General features: G+C 55.2%; 1 protein-coding gene across 1 annotated transcript; it reads right to left on the bottom strand.

Moving 5' to 3' along the window:
- Positions 1 to 217: 217 nt before the first annotated feature.
- Positions 218 to 11,165, bottom strand: RETSAT (retinol saturase; the record flags this gene model as incomplete). Its single annotated transcript, XM_079721262.1, has 11 exons — positions 10,989 to 11,165; positions 8,479 to 8,661; positions 7,899 to 8,140; positions 6,859 to 7,060; positions 6,075 to 6,272; positions 4,198 to 4,317; positions 1,561 to 1,699; positions 1,218 to 1,327; positions 976 to 1,142; positions 622 to 781; positions 218 to 357 (listed from the first exon to the last, which is right to left on the bottom strand). The coding sequence occupies exons 1-11, from the start codon at positions 11,155 to 11,157 to the stop codon at positions 218 to 220; spliced, it is 1,830 nt and encodes a 609-aa protein (XP_079577388.1). The 5' UTR covers positions 11,158 to 11,165.
- Positions 11,166 to 13,007: the final 1,842 nt, after the last annotated feature.

Here is a 13,007-nt window from a genome sequence, read left to right on the forward strand (position 1 = left end):
CCTGGTCGGGGTAAGATCCCACATGCCATGCAGCACAGCCAAAAAAAAAAAAAAAAAAAAAAGCGCCATCTATGCTACACTTGTGTGTCAGACCTCTTATTCAGGAATCAAAAACGAGTGCTTTACGTGATCGAGGAGCTAATGCAGAAAGACATGGGTAAGTCAGGGGCTGTGCCAGACCACTGGCCAAAGTTCTTCTGACTCATCCCTGACCAAACTAATTCTTCTTCTTCTGTGCCTGGACCCTTGAGCCAAGCTTCTGAAGATCTGAGTACAGGTTCCGCTTCAGGATGGCGCTGCTGCACAGCAGGGCCCCTTGCAGGGCTCCCATCAACCCACAGGTGAAGACATCCTGGCCTAGGAGACAAAAGCAGAGGCCCGTGGGCACTGCTGCCCGCCCCCCAAGTGGGGGACAGGGATGGGCAAGGGACCCTGGGCCAGGGCCACCCAGCGATGGCTTCAGACCAGGACCAGGACCAGGGTCCACAGCTGCCGAGGCAGCCCAGCTCAGGGTGTGGGAGGCTGCAGGGGGCAGCAGGATCTGGGGACAAGAATGGAGGACTCTGGGTGACAGGGCAGCCCAGGGTCTCAGGTCCTGGCAAAATGCGGCAGTCAGTGTACCTGTCAGGTAGAGGTTGGGGATGGGGCTCTGGGCCCTCATGGAGGCCATCGCCCCAGGATGCAGGCGGCCCAGGTCATGGTCAGCCCCGTAGCAGGCCCCCCGGGGAGCTGCCAGGTAGAACTGACTGGTCAACGGGGACCCTCCAGTCACACTGTCCACCTGAGGGGGCAAAAGAGGCAGCTGAAGAGTGGGAGTGGGACCTTGTGAGACCCTCACCTCCTTTCCTGACCCGCACGAGCTGCCTGCCGGCACGGGCTCCCTATCCTTTCCTGGAGCTCAGTCAGCCCGGGCCTGGTTCCCCTGCCCCAAAGAAAGGGTAGAGATGCACCAGCCACAGGAGTCTGCCCTCCTACCTTCCCCTCCAGCTGTGGGAACAGCTTCAGGACGACCGACAGAGCGGCTTCAACAAAGGAGCTCTTGAGGGTCTCATAGCCGCTGCTCCGCCTTCCCTGGGGCTCGTCCCGCCACTCCTCGAACCACTCGTAGGAGGTGGGCACCAGCACGACCCCTGTGGAGCGGCCTGGAGACGCAGGGCTGGGTCACTACTGCCGCCCCTGCCCCGCCCAAGCCCCCGCCCCAGAACCTCAAGCCCCACCTGAAAACCGGTCCTCCCACGACGGGTCCTGGGCCGACGGGAAAGCAATGAAGAGAACGGGCACGTGCTCTACAGCCTTGTCCGCAGGCAGAGAGAGGTAGTGCTCCATCCTGGGGGAGGAGAGGGGCTGTCGGTCCCAGTCTTGTTCCCCGCAGCCACCAGCACCACCCCGAGGGCAGGTCACCCCCAGGGACCCCCGAAGGGATGAGGCCAAGGCGCAGCCTAGGTAGGGAAAAGCGCTTCGGGAGTAGATTCTTGCCCATTTCCTCCCATCCTGCATCCTGCTGCTTCTCCCCCAGCATTGGGAGGACACCCTCCCCACACACGCACACCCACGCCTTACGCCGTGTCCATGTCTGTGTCAGAATAAACGTAGTAGTTGGTAGACGGCAGCCCCAGGTCCTTCTTGGTGCCTCGGAGGCAGATGAAGACAGAGAACATGCTCAAGCCGGGCCGCACCATCCCCAGCTGCCGCTTCACACCTGCGGAGAGGCGGCAGGGCCGCATGAACAAGGCCACCAACTGCTGCCCCTGCCCCGGGAACCTGCGGACGCCCGCCCACCTCATCTGCAGCCTCAGACGTTTGGACAGCTCGACCCGGCAGGGGCCTGCTCTTTGGTCTCCTGCCTGTGAAGGCCACGGCCTCAGACTTCCGCCCTGAGCGCCTTGAGGAGCAGTGAGTGACGCCTGGCTCTCTGAGCCGCTCACTGCCTCCCATCGACCCCTTTCTTTTTTTTTTTCTTTTTTTTTTTTTTTGCGGTACGCGGGCCTCTCACTGTTGTGGCCTCTCCCGTTGCGGAGCACAGGCTCCGGACGCACAGGCTCAGCGGCCATGGCTCAGGGGCCCAGCCGCTCCGCGGCACGTGGGATCCTCCCGGACCGGGGCACGAACCCGCGTCCCCTGCATCGGCAGGCGGACTCTCAACCACTGCGCCACCAGGGAAGGCCCCCCACTACTGATTTTGTCAAACTAGTCTTCCCTACTCAAAACACCTCCTCTCCAAGCCACCCTCCTCAAAGCTCAGCCCTGGAATTTAAGAAAGGCGCTCCTTTTCACAAAGGCTCCCTCTGCCTGACCACTCCACCTCCACCCCCGACCCCAACTAGCACTGCCTGTCCCCAAGGCCACCAGATATCCCGTTCCCATGTCTGAGAGGGAGACAGAACTGTGAGAATGTCTACCCCCAAACAGCTGGAAACGAAGGAATCCCAGCACCTGGGGTCTCTGAGTTAAGCATCACTGCTGCCACTGTCTGAAATGCTCTCAGACTGGGATTCATCCAGCTCCCGCTCAAGAGAGGCAGCTGGTCCTTCAGGCAGGTAGGGGCTGGCACCTGAGACTGTCTTCAGGGCTGAGATACGTAAGAGCAGTGGAAGCTGCTTCTGCCCGTGAAGGGAGCCAAGCTCAGCAGCTCAGTCTGCGGCATGGCTGCCTGGAGAGAAGGCGGGCCCGGGGGAACACCGGGCCCGTCAGGGGACAGTGTCAGGGTTCAGAGGTCCTGGGAGAGAGGGAGGCACGAAGCACCAAAGGCCACTGGGCAGTCTCTGCCCCCCCACCGCTCAGCTCACCCGGCCGAGAGAGGGGAGGCCCCTGCTGGCCGCAGATGCCGGCCGAGGCCCAGCTAAGTGAGGCAAAGGGCCGAGGCGGCCAGTTCCCGGGAGCACATGGCCTGTACCTCAGAGACAATCATGACGGCCACCCACCCTCTCCCCCACCAGGAAATCCAAGGCCTCGCTTTTCTACTGAACCCACCTCCCTGGGCCCGCCCTCCGGGGCGGAGCGCTCCTTCCACAGCGCGCCTCCCCGGGCACCGGTGAAGTCCGGGGTTTCCACCCCAAACGCATCGTGAGTGGCTCCCTACCCACCACCTCCCACCCCAGCCAGAGGCCTTTACGCAGACGCCTCTCCCTCACCCTCCTGGATCGCTGGTCCCCTCCCAGCCAGCGGCCTCCTCCCCTCAATCACATCGGGAGCTGCCAGCTACATTTCCAAGTGGTGACGCCCCAGCTAACCTTGGCTCAGCCACTCTGTGCCTTGTGGGCCGACCTGCTCTCCCGCCGCTTCACGTGAGGCCTTCTCTCTGGAAGCCCCACGCTTCCCAGCCCAGAGCGGGCCAGCAGCCCAGGCTTAGGAGTCAGACACACCAGCCTTCTCCTCTCAGCTTGGCCACCTCCAGCTGGGTGGCCTTGGGCAGTTATTCACCTGTGTGCCTCTGTTTCCCCAGCCATCAACGTTAGGATGACGAGCTCTCAACCCAGTGGCTGAGGATCAAGGCAAGGACAAAAACAGGCTTTTAGTTTTGGACACGGCCTGTCAGCGGAGATGACTAGACTGAGGCTTATTTTGAGTTCAGGGCTCAAGGAGCACAGGATACTCCTGCAGCCTCAGTGCCAATACGGAGCTGCTTCCTAAAGAGGCAGGAAAATAAGACCCACAACACTATTATCAAGGCCTTCTTCTCCATGCCAGCCTTAGCTTCCCTTACCAACAATGTCAGATCAGGCTTCCCCACTCAAAATAAGTGAGAAATTAAAGAAGGAAGCAGGATTCATACAGCAAACTCAGTGAAACTCCAAGAAACGTTCCTTTAGGACTCAACCCACCATCGTTGACTATCAGAGAGATGATCTAAGATCTAGGGAAACTGGAAATGGGCAACCAGGACTGGAGACTTGAAAGAGGAAAGGGAAATATGGTTGAGGTGATAAGGGGAAAGGGAGTAAATATGCCAAGAATGAAATGAGAGATAAGGACCAAAGGGTCTTTGGGGAGGATGTGATACAAAGGAAGTTGATCCCACCCCCTAAACAGAGGCCTGCTAGGAACGGATGTTAGAAACCCGTGTGCTCACCTTTACTGCCTATGGAGGGTCAAAGGGCAGCGCTAACGCTGGGGGAAGCATCAGCCAGGCTGAGCCAGCTGGTGGCAGAGGGCAGGCCTGGGGCACCTGGAGGACAGCGACACAGCCCAGTCGTTTACCTGGTAGACAGCGGGCCTCCTCTGGCAACAAGTACTCGTAGGTGTTGAATAATCCTGCGTTGGAGATCACGATGGGGCAAGAGATGCTCACCAGGTCCTGACCCCTCTTCACAGTGACACCTGCAGGCACAAGAGCTTGGCTGAGGTTCTGTAAGCTCCAGGAGGATGAGAGAGGTCCCTATTCCCCACCCCCCAGATCTCTCCCACATTGACCCCGAGCGGGCAGGCCCCAGGCCAAACTGCAAAGTGAGGGAACCATCCTGAAGCACTGCCCTCTTGGCTTACGGTCCCCGCCCTGGCTTCCTACCTCTCTCCCCACCCTGCGTGGGCGCGCTTCTCTTGAGCAACACACCAACCTTCCCACGAACCCTGGAAGAGCCCACGGGCTGAAGGCCTTCACTGGAATCCTAGACCTTTCTTCTGCCAGACTTCCCGTTCCAACATGCTCTTTGTAAAATCCTCCAAAGACACCTCAACCTCTACTTAAACTGCAAGGTCTTGTCTCAGCCTTCCCTGATGTGGTCCCTTTCGTGCGTCCGGCCTCATCTCTGGCCACTCTCACTAAACTATTATGTAGGACTGTGTGAAACAGCTGATAGTCAACCATTTTTTTAACCTATACACGTGGCAGTCTCTGATGATTCAAGCTAACGTTTTCAGATGCCTAAAAATACTCAGCTCTCTCCTACCTCTGTGCCCCTGCACATTCTGTTCCCCCTGCCTGGAATAACCACCCCTCCCTCTGGCTGGCTTCCTCTCACCCTTCATGGCCTCCCTCTGAGGCCTTCCCTGCTCCACCATCCTCTGTGTCACCTCCATCCTTGGCACCTGCCTCTATGTGGCACTTTAATTATATCGCAGTCATCTTCCCTGTGAGACTGGAAACTTCTCGAGTTAGAGATTAGGATTTACTTATCTTTTATCACCTAGCACGTGAAGAACACAAATAAATATATCCGCAATGGAATTTAATTGAACTGATAAACCCACCTTGGTTCACAGACCCCCTGACGGCTGGAAGGAGAACTTGCTCATGAACATGAGAGAAAGTCTCACACAGCGGACAGCCACCCCTCTCTCACCACCGGGAACTTCCCAGTCTCTTCTACACACATGCCCTTGGGGACCGCTGACGGCCTTTTCTCCCTTGATTTTTGCGTGCCCTGGGCTACCCACTCACCACCTCCTCCTTGAAAGACTCCTCTGGTGAATTTACTGTCACGCCAGCTCTGTTTTCCCCAGGCCACTCTCTGCCCCCTTAGCTGATGCTTCTGAAGCACCCGCAGCCTGGATGGCCTGTTCTGTCTACCAGAGTCCTTCCTTGCATAGAGCCTCGCCTCACAGAGTTCATCCACGGTGGGATTTTGACACTCTGTGCAGGTGACAGCAAACACCTGAGCCGGGGTAGAGTCTGGGTCCCACCCTGCCATTGATAGATTGAAGGCAGGGCATCCTGCCGGCCTCCACACCACCCTACAAGCACCCAGGTTACGTACTCACTCCATCGGTCACCGAACAAACAGTTACTGGGCTCTATTATGTGCTGAAGTCTACAGACATAAAGATGAAAAAGACACAGCCCCTACCCTCAGGAGGGCCTAGATTACCAGACAACTATTTGTATCTATTGAATAAATGATGAAATACTGTCCTCTGGGAACCACGCCACCCTTTATCCTTCCCATGTCCTTTTAGCTTCCAAGCCAATCGCTATCCCCGGGCAGCCCCAGCTTGGGGCAGATTCCAGCCTTTAACCCCCCACTTGGAGGTCAGTTCTTCTACACCTCTGCCCTCAGTGCTTTCTTTGCTCTGCAACCAGAGACCCCAGGTCTCTCCCACCCCGGCCAGGGACTGTGAAGACAATGCAGGGCTCTTACCGCAGGCTTTCCCAGCTGAGTCCAGCAAGATGCTCTGCACAGGGGCCCTCGTCAAGACAGCACCCCCGGCCCGCTGAATCACAGGGATGGTGTGGAAAGCGATTTCACTGGAACCCCCTCGGGGATAAAAGGCCCCTTTTATGTAGTGGTCAACCAGCAGAGCATGCATGGCAAAGGTGGTGTGGCTGGCGGTCACGCCTACAGAAGGAAGGAAGGGGTGATGAGGCAGGAGAGGCAGCGGTACCTTCGTTCAGAAAGGAATACGGGTTCCCATCAGGAAACACGCAGCCTCTGGGAACTCCCTGGCGGTCCAGTGGGTTAGGACTCGGTGCTTTCACTGCCAGGGGCCCGGGTTCAACCCCTGGTTGGGGAACGAAGATCCCGCAAGCCGTGAGGCATGGCCAAAAGAAAAAAAGGAAAACACGCAGCCTGAGGCTATGCATCCCAGGATCCAAGTGATCCCCAGGGCTCAGGGCAGCCAGAGGGCCTGTTTCCATCCAAATGTGGGGAACGGGGAACCATACAGGTCTTGGGGCCAGTGGGAATGTCCTCCCTGCAAACTGTCATGCTGCCAGGGAGGACAGTGTTGGTTGGAAAGGAAAGTCATCCAGGGCGTGGGTGAAGGGAATTTTTATCCGTGTGTCCAGTAGGGAGGCGGACAGACATCTCCTCCATAAGCTCCAGAGGGCCTGGGGTGTGTGCTGTTCCATTTCAGTCAGCCAAGCAGGCTCAGGAAGCAAGACTGAGAGCCAGGAGCTGCCTGGGGCCCAAGGCCAGTACCCACCATAAGTGGGAAAGATGTAGCTGAGCACGGCCTGGAGCTCCGGGGAGGCTGGCAGCTCCCGCAGGACCTCGGCCAGGCTCTGGGTGGATGCATGGAGGAACGGAGAGAAACGGGTTAGCAGCCCATACTTGTTGAGGACCTGAACCATGGGCAGCGGGAGGATCTTCAACAAGATGGCATGAGTGACTCCTCTGGATACCACCTGGGGAAGGGAACGAGCAGGGAGGAACAGGTCTCACCTCCTGACTCGCCTTTCCAACAGCCTGCATAGCCCGAGGGGCAGCAACACTTAGCCCCGGCTGAACTTGGCTGAATTTGGATTTTAAAACTCTGTACTCGGGACTTCCCTGGTGCAAAGTGGTTAAGAATCCACCTGCCAGTGCAGGGAACACGGGTTCGATCCCTGGTCCGGGAAGATCCCATATGCCACGGAGCAACTAAGCCCGGGAGCCACAACTACTGAGCCCTCATGCCACAACTACTGAAGCCCACTTGCGTAGAGCCCGTGCTCCGCAATGAGAGAAGCCACTACAATGAGAAGCCCGCGCACCGCAATGAGTAGCCCCAACTCGCCGCAACTACAGAAAGCCCGCGTGCAGCAATGAAGACCCAAAGCAGACAAATATAAAAAAGTAAATAAATTTATAAACAAAAAACCAAAAAACTCCGTACTCTGTGAATTTTTCCCATTCTACCCTCAGGTGAGTCCTTTTTTGCTTCTTAGTTTCCGGCCCACATTCCTTTTGAATAATCCCAATCAGATGAAGTGAAAAAGAGTGGTGATACGACCACAGGGAGGCCAGCGTGGTCAGGGAGGAGAGCTGAGCGCCCCCCAGAGGCCAGAGTGAGAGTGGCAGCTGCGGAGCCCAGCCTCCAGAGACAGAAGGCCCACCGGGGCACAGAGGCCAACTCCAGTGGAGGCTGAGTTCCAGACAGACAAGCCTGTTCCTCCTTCCTGCCTCCCTTACCCGTCACTCCGCTAATGAGGAAGGTCAGCCTTGCTGGGAATAAGCAGGGGGTCCTCAGCATGTCCGTGTTACCTTAACCAGCCTTATATACTTGTCGATGGCAGCTTCTTCCTGGGGAAACTTCTCCTTGAGGCCCTGTATGTAGGCTTTCTCCCCACTGTACATGGGAAACTCCTTTCGGCCACTGGGCCCTTCTAGTACCATGATGTCAAAGGGAGAGGCCGTGGGAGCCCAGTCCAACTGCCCCTCAGTGATCTGGTCCAAGATAAAACGGCCAAAGCTGCCCTCCTGCATGCGCCCGATATAATGGATTCCTGTTGGGAGACAGAAAAACAAAGTGTCATAGGGATATGGGGATTGAGCCCTGGAAAAGCTCCAACAAGGAAGCAAGGTGAAAGAGGTTGTCCTGCAGGTTGTCCTGCAGGGCTGAGTCTGTGCCCAGAGGGGGTACCCACCCTTTCTGTAGAGGGGAGTTGCAGCAGACACCACCAAATCCCTGCCCAGTTCAGCTGCCAGTGGGTACAGCTGTCAGACAAGGAAAGCGGTGCCCAGGGAGAAGACGGGGCCTCCAAGATCACAGAAATGCCCAGGATGGTCCCACCAGGGCTGCTCCAAACCTCCTGCTCCCAGCCCTTTTCCACAGAAGCCTTACCCGTGTCAAATTCAAGGCCATCCTGTCCAAAGGTATGACAACAGCCTCCCGCCTTGGTATGTTGTTCCAGCACCAGAACTCGCTTGCCAGCTTTGGTCAGGATCGCAGCTGCCGCCAGGCCCCCAAAGCCACTGCCTATGACCACCACATCCAGCTTCTCTGGCACTCGGCTGGCTGAGAAAGCTGCAGCAGATGGAGGAGATGGAGGTGGAGGCTTCTCAGGGGGGCAGTGAAAGAGCAGTGATGTGGAAACCAAGGCAGAATTCTCCAGCTTGTACAACGCCAGAAAACTCTAGAGCAGTTTGGCAAGGAGCTCCTGGCTAAAATGTCTTAACATTTTACCTGGGAAATATTCAGGACCAGCCAGGTAGGTTAGACAAAGTGATTTGGTTTGATCTGAACTGATTTAAGGAAAGCCACTATGTAGCTGGGGATTTTTCCTACTTGCAAAGAAAGTAAAAAATCCACAAACTATCATAGGAACAAAACAATGCTGCAGTACAGGCTGAGAAACCTAAGTGCAGACAGAGAGCGAGCTAGGGAAGAAAGAAAACAAGGAGGGGGACGGGGGCCAGTGCAGGCTGCTGGCTCATGGACCGGTCCATTCACAAGCAGGTTATCTTTGGAAAATGCAGGGTCTGCAGTTAGCAGTGGAGCAGCCCAGTCGGATGATGGTTCTTCAACATTCTGATGCAGAGGCAGGACAGAGCTGCTCTGAGAAATCGTGGAGGTGGGTTTGAGGGGGAAGCACCTAAAGAAGACAAAACTGGACAGCCCATGGTGCCGTATGGGCACTTCCTACACAAGATCTGTTCTTTCAAGATCACCCCTAAAGGGACTTCCCTGGTGGCGAAGGGGTTAAGAATCCACCTGCCAATGCAGAGGACACGGGTTCAAGCCCTGGTCTGGGAAGATCCCACACGCTGCGGAGCAACCAAGCCCGTGCACCACAAGTACTGAGCCTGCGCTCTAGAGCCCACAAGCCACAACTACTGAGCCCACGTGCCACAACTACTGAGCCCACGTGCCACAAGTACTGAGCCCACGTGCCACAACTACTGAAGCCCACACACCTAGAGGTCGTGCTCCACAAGAGAAGCCACCACGCAGTGGTTGAGAGTCTGCCTGCCGATGCAGGGGACACGGGTTCGTGCCCCGGTCTGGGAAGATCCCACATGCCGCGGAGCGGTTGGGCCCGTGAGCCATGGCCGTTGAGCCTGAACGTCCGGAGCCTGTGCTCCGCAACGGGAGAGGCCACAACAGTGAGAGGCCCACGTACAGCAAAAAAAAAAAAAAAAAAAAAAAAAAAAGAGAAGCCACCACAATGAGAAGCCCATGCACCACAACGAAGACCTAACACAGTCATAAATTAATTAATTAATTAATTAATTAATTTTAAAAAATCACTCCTGAAGAACTGAGATTTGGAATTTTTCAAGCTGCTAGGGAACTCAGTAAACTTTTAACTTTTCAAATGTTTTTAAAAAGACCTATAGTGAAAAATATATTTCATATTCACACCCCAGAACATATGTTAGTATATAATATAAATACCAGAAACAGAAGTTTCACAATACTTACCAGAACCATGTATTATGCACTCTGATATTTTCCATTCTACTGCCATTTAAAATGTTAGTTGCAACCCATTAAATTGATTTCATGACCCACTAAGAGATCACAACCTGGTTTGAAAAACAGTTAAACTAGTCATCTCAGTTTTAGACCAATCCAGATAAATGGAGTGATTTGCTCATGGTTTCACAGCAAATTAGTGACAGAGTCCAATTAAAACTCTGATCTCAGAAGTTCAAACTAATAGGCCTTCCACTTAGAACAATACTGTCTCCAGCTGTGTAGCAAGATGTTGCACAGAATAATAAAATTTACAAGTGAACAGGTGAGAGAGATCTCGGATATCAACAAATTATTGTTTTTACAGGTTTTTTTTTTTTTTTTTTTTTTAAGCAGTAGAACTCTTTCTTTAAACCTTAGAAGAAACTCGCAAATACTTTTTAAAGATGACAGTGCAGGTCAATGGAAGAGCAGCTCTGAGCCTAAGGCACCCTGTTGAGCCTCGTTTCAACCACAAGAGATGGGAGCAGGCATAACCAGTCAAATCACTTGATGGGCCAAATGCAATTTCCTATAAAGGTTTCTGTGCAGCTCTCCCAAGTCCCTGAACCCATGGGGAAGATAAGTGAAAACGTTAAGGTCTTATAGCAAAGTAGGGGAAAGGTCTCCTCTTGTTTATCCGGTGAGCCACCGCTATACTAAGTGGCAGGGCCTGAGCGTGGCTATGCCAAAAACTTGTCTCGCCGAGGACGATGCCCGCGCCCGTGTGGCCATGATTCCCCGGGCCTGCGGGGACTAAGACTCTCGCCAGTGGCGGACTCTAAAGCGAGTGCCTCCACGTGTAAAGAAGCCCTCCCATCACTCTGCATCTGGGGAACGCTAACGCGCGAGGATGCCCGGGCGCAGCCTCGGACCCCGGGGTCCCTCCCGCTCACCTTGCTTGAGAACCTTCTTCCTGGCCTCCTTGTCGGTCACCAGGGGCGCGGGTGGCCGCTTGACATCCTCGGAGAAGGGGTTCGGGGAGCTTCCGGAGAACAACCCCTTGCAGACTTTGCCGAGGACGGCCAGCAGCAGCGCAGCCAGCGGCAGCAGCAACAGCCACATCGCGCTGGCGTCGGAACCCGTCCGCTCCGACTGCGCCCGGGCTCTGCGGCCGCAGCTCTGCCCAGTTAGCTTACCCTCGCACCCGGAAGGCACAGCCAACTTTGGCTACTGCTCAGCCAGGCCCTTTTTGGCCAGAAGCCAAGTCTCCGGCGGAGATTGACCATTGCGGCTCTTCGTACCCACGTCTCTGGCGGAGCGGAGGGCCGTGCGCATGCGGGAAGGAGGGCCGTGCGCATGCGCGGAGGAGGCCCTGAGGGGTTGCGGGAACCCAATCGCGAAACCTCTGGGAACTAGGGGGCTCAGCCGGCGAGCCCCGGGGGTCCGAGGAAAAGGAATGTGGGGCGGAAATAGTCGCCCTGGGGCGAGACAAGGCTGAGAGCTGCAGAACAGAGACTCCTTACTGGCAGACCGGAGACCTCGGTTTTGGTCTCGCTGGATGACCTGAGGCAAGTTGCTTTCCTGTTTTCCCCACCGAGAAAGTTTCTGTCCGGAGTCCCCACCCTCTCTGGCTGGGTGTCTCGATGGACTGAGATCTCGTTTAACATACGCGCATCACAGCCGGCGAGCACCGGGATTTGTGACCCCAAATTGGCCAGTAGTTTTGGCCGCGGCGCCCCCCTGGGATGGTGATGCCTGCGGCGGAGGCCTGGTCGGGGCTGGAAGGGCCGGGGAGGCCCCAGCGACAAGGCCGATGAAAGAACTGCCATACCTGTGTGCGCATGTGTATTTAAGGTGTGGACCCAATTTCTAGATTAAATACCTATTCAGAGAGTTTAAGCTCCAGCAAGCTTAAACTTAAAATCGTTTCCCGTAATGTAGCTCATTGCCTAAAGTGGGTGCACCATAAAAATAAACAAGGACCTACTGTATAGCACAGGGAACTATATTCAATATCTTGTAATAACCTGAACTATATTCAATATCTTGTAATAACCTATAATGGAAAGCTATCCGGAAAAGAATATCTATATTCAGATATATATTATATATATAATTGAATCACTGTGCTGTACATCTGAAACTAACATGACATTGAAAGTCAACTCTACTTTAATTAAAAACAATTTTTTAATTAAAAAAGTAGGGCTTCCGTGGTGGCGCAGTGGTTGAGAGTCCGCCTGCCGATGCAGGGGACAGGGGTTCGTGCCCCGGTCCGGGAAGATCCCACATGCCGTGGAGCGGCTGGGCCCGTGAGCCATGGCCGCTGAGCCTGCGCGTCCGGAGCCTGTGCTCCACAACGGGAGAGACCACAGCAGTGAGAGGCCCACGTACCGCAAAAAAAAAAAAAAAGTAAAGTGGATGCACCATAAATACTGAATTTGGAAAGGATCCATCTTTGTAGGAAGGCCATTTCTTCAGGCCCAGCCATCAGGAACTTGCCTAATAGTGGTAGGAGGGACTCTGTGACTTCGAGTACTTGCTTGTTTGACAGTTTCTGCTCTTTTCTTTCTCTGTTACAGATAGTAGCTGTCCCTATTGAAGCCCCCAGCAGGGCTGCAGCCAGAACTGAGGCGCTCGCAGGCGTGTAAAGCTGGTCATGCATCTACGCTGCTTGCTACATGTCGAGACCAGTAACAGCAGAGCCTTCCTGAGATTGCTGTCGCCATACCTGCCTGTCGCCTTTGCAGGGCTGGCCAGTGTGTGAGTGTTTGGTCATATGCTGTCACGGAGGTCCAGGAGGAGGGAAAGGAGAGGGAGGCAGGTGCTGAGACCCCACAGAGCTAGTTCCTGAGGAGCACTGCCCTTGCCCTCAATTACAGTGAGCCAGATGTCCAGCCCTAGAGTCGGGAGGTGTTCCTGCCCTTGGCGTTAGGAATCAGTCACTGCGTCCTGCCCCCCTGACAAAGAGT

The sequence above is a fragment of the Hyperoodon ampullatus genome (assembly GCF_949752795.1).
Source record: "Hyperoodon ampullatus genome assembly, chromosome: 15".
Classification (NCBI taxonomy): Eukaryota; Metazoa; Chordata; class Mammalia; order Artiodactyla; family Ziphiidae; genus Hyperoodon; species Hyperoodon ampullatus.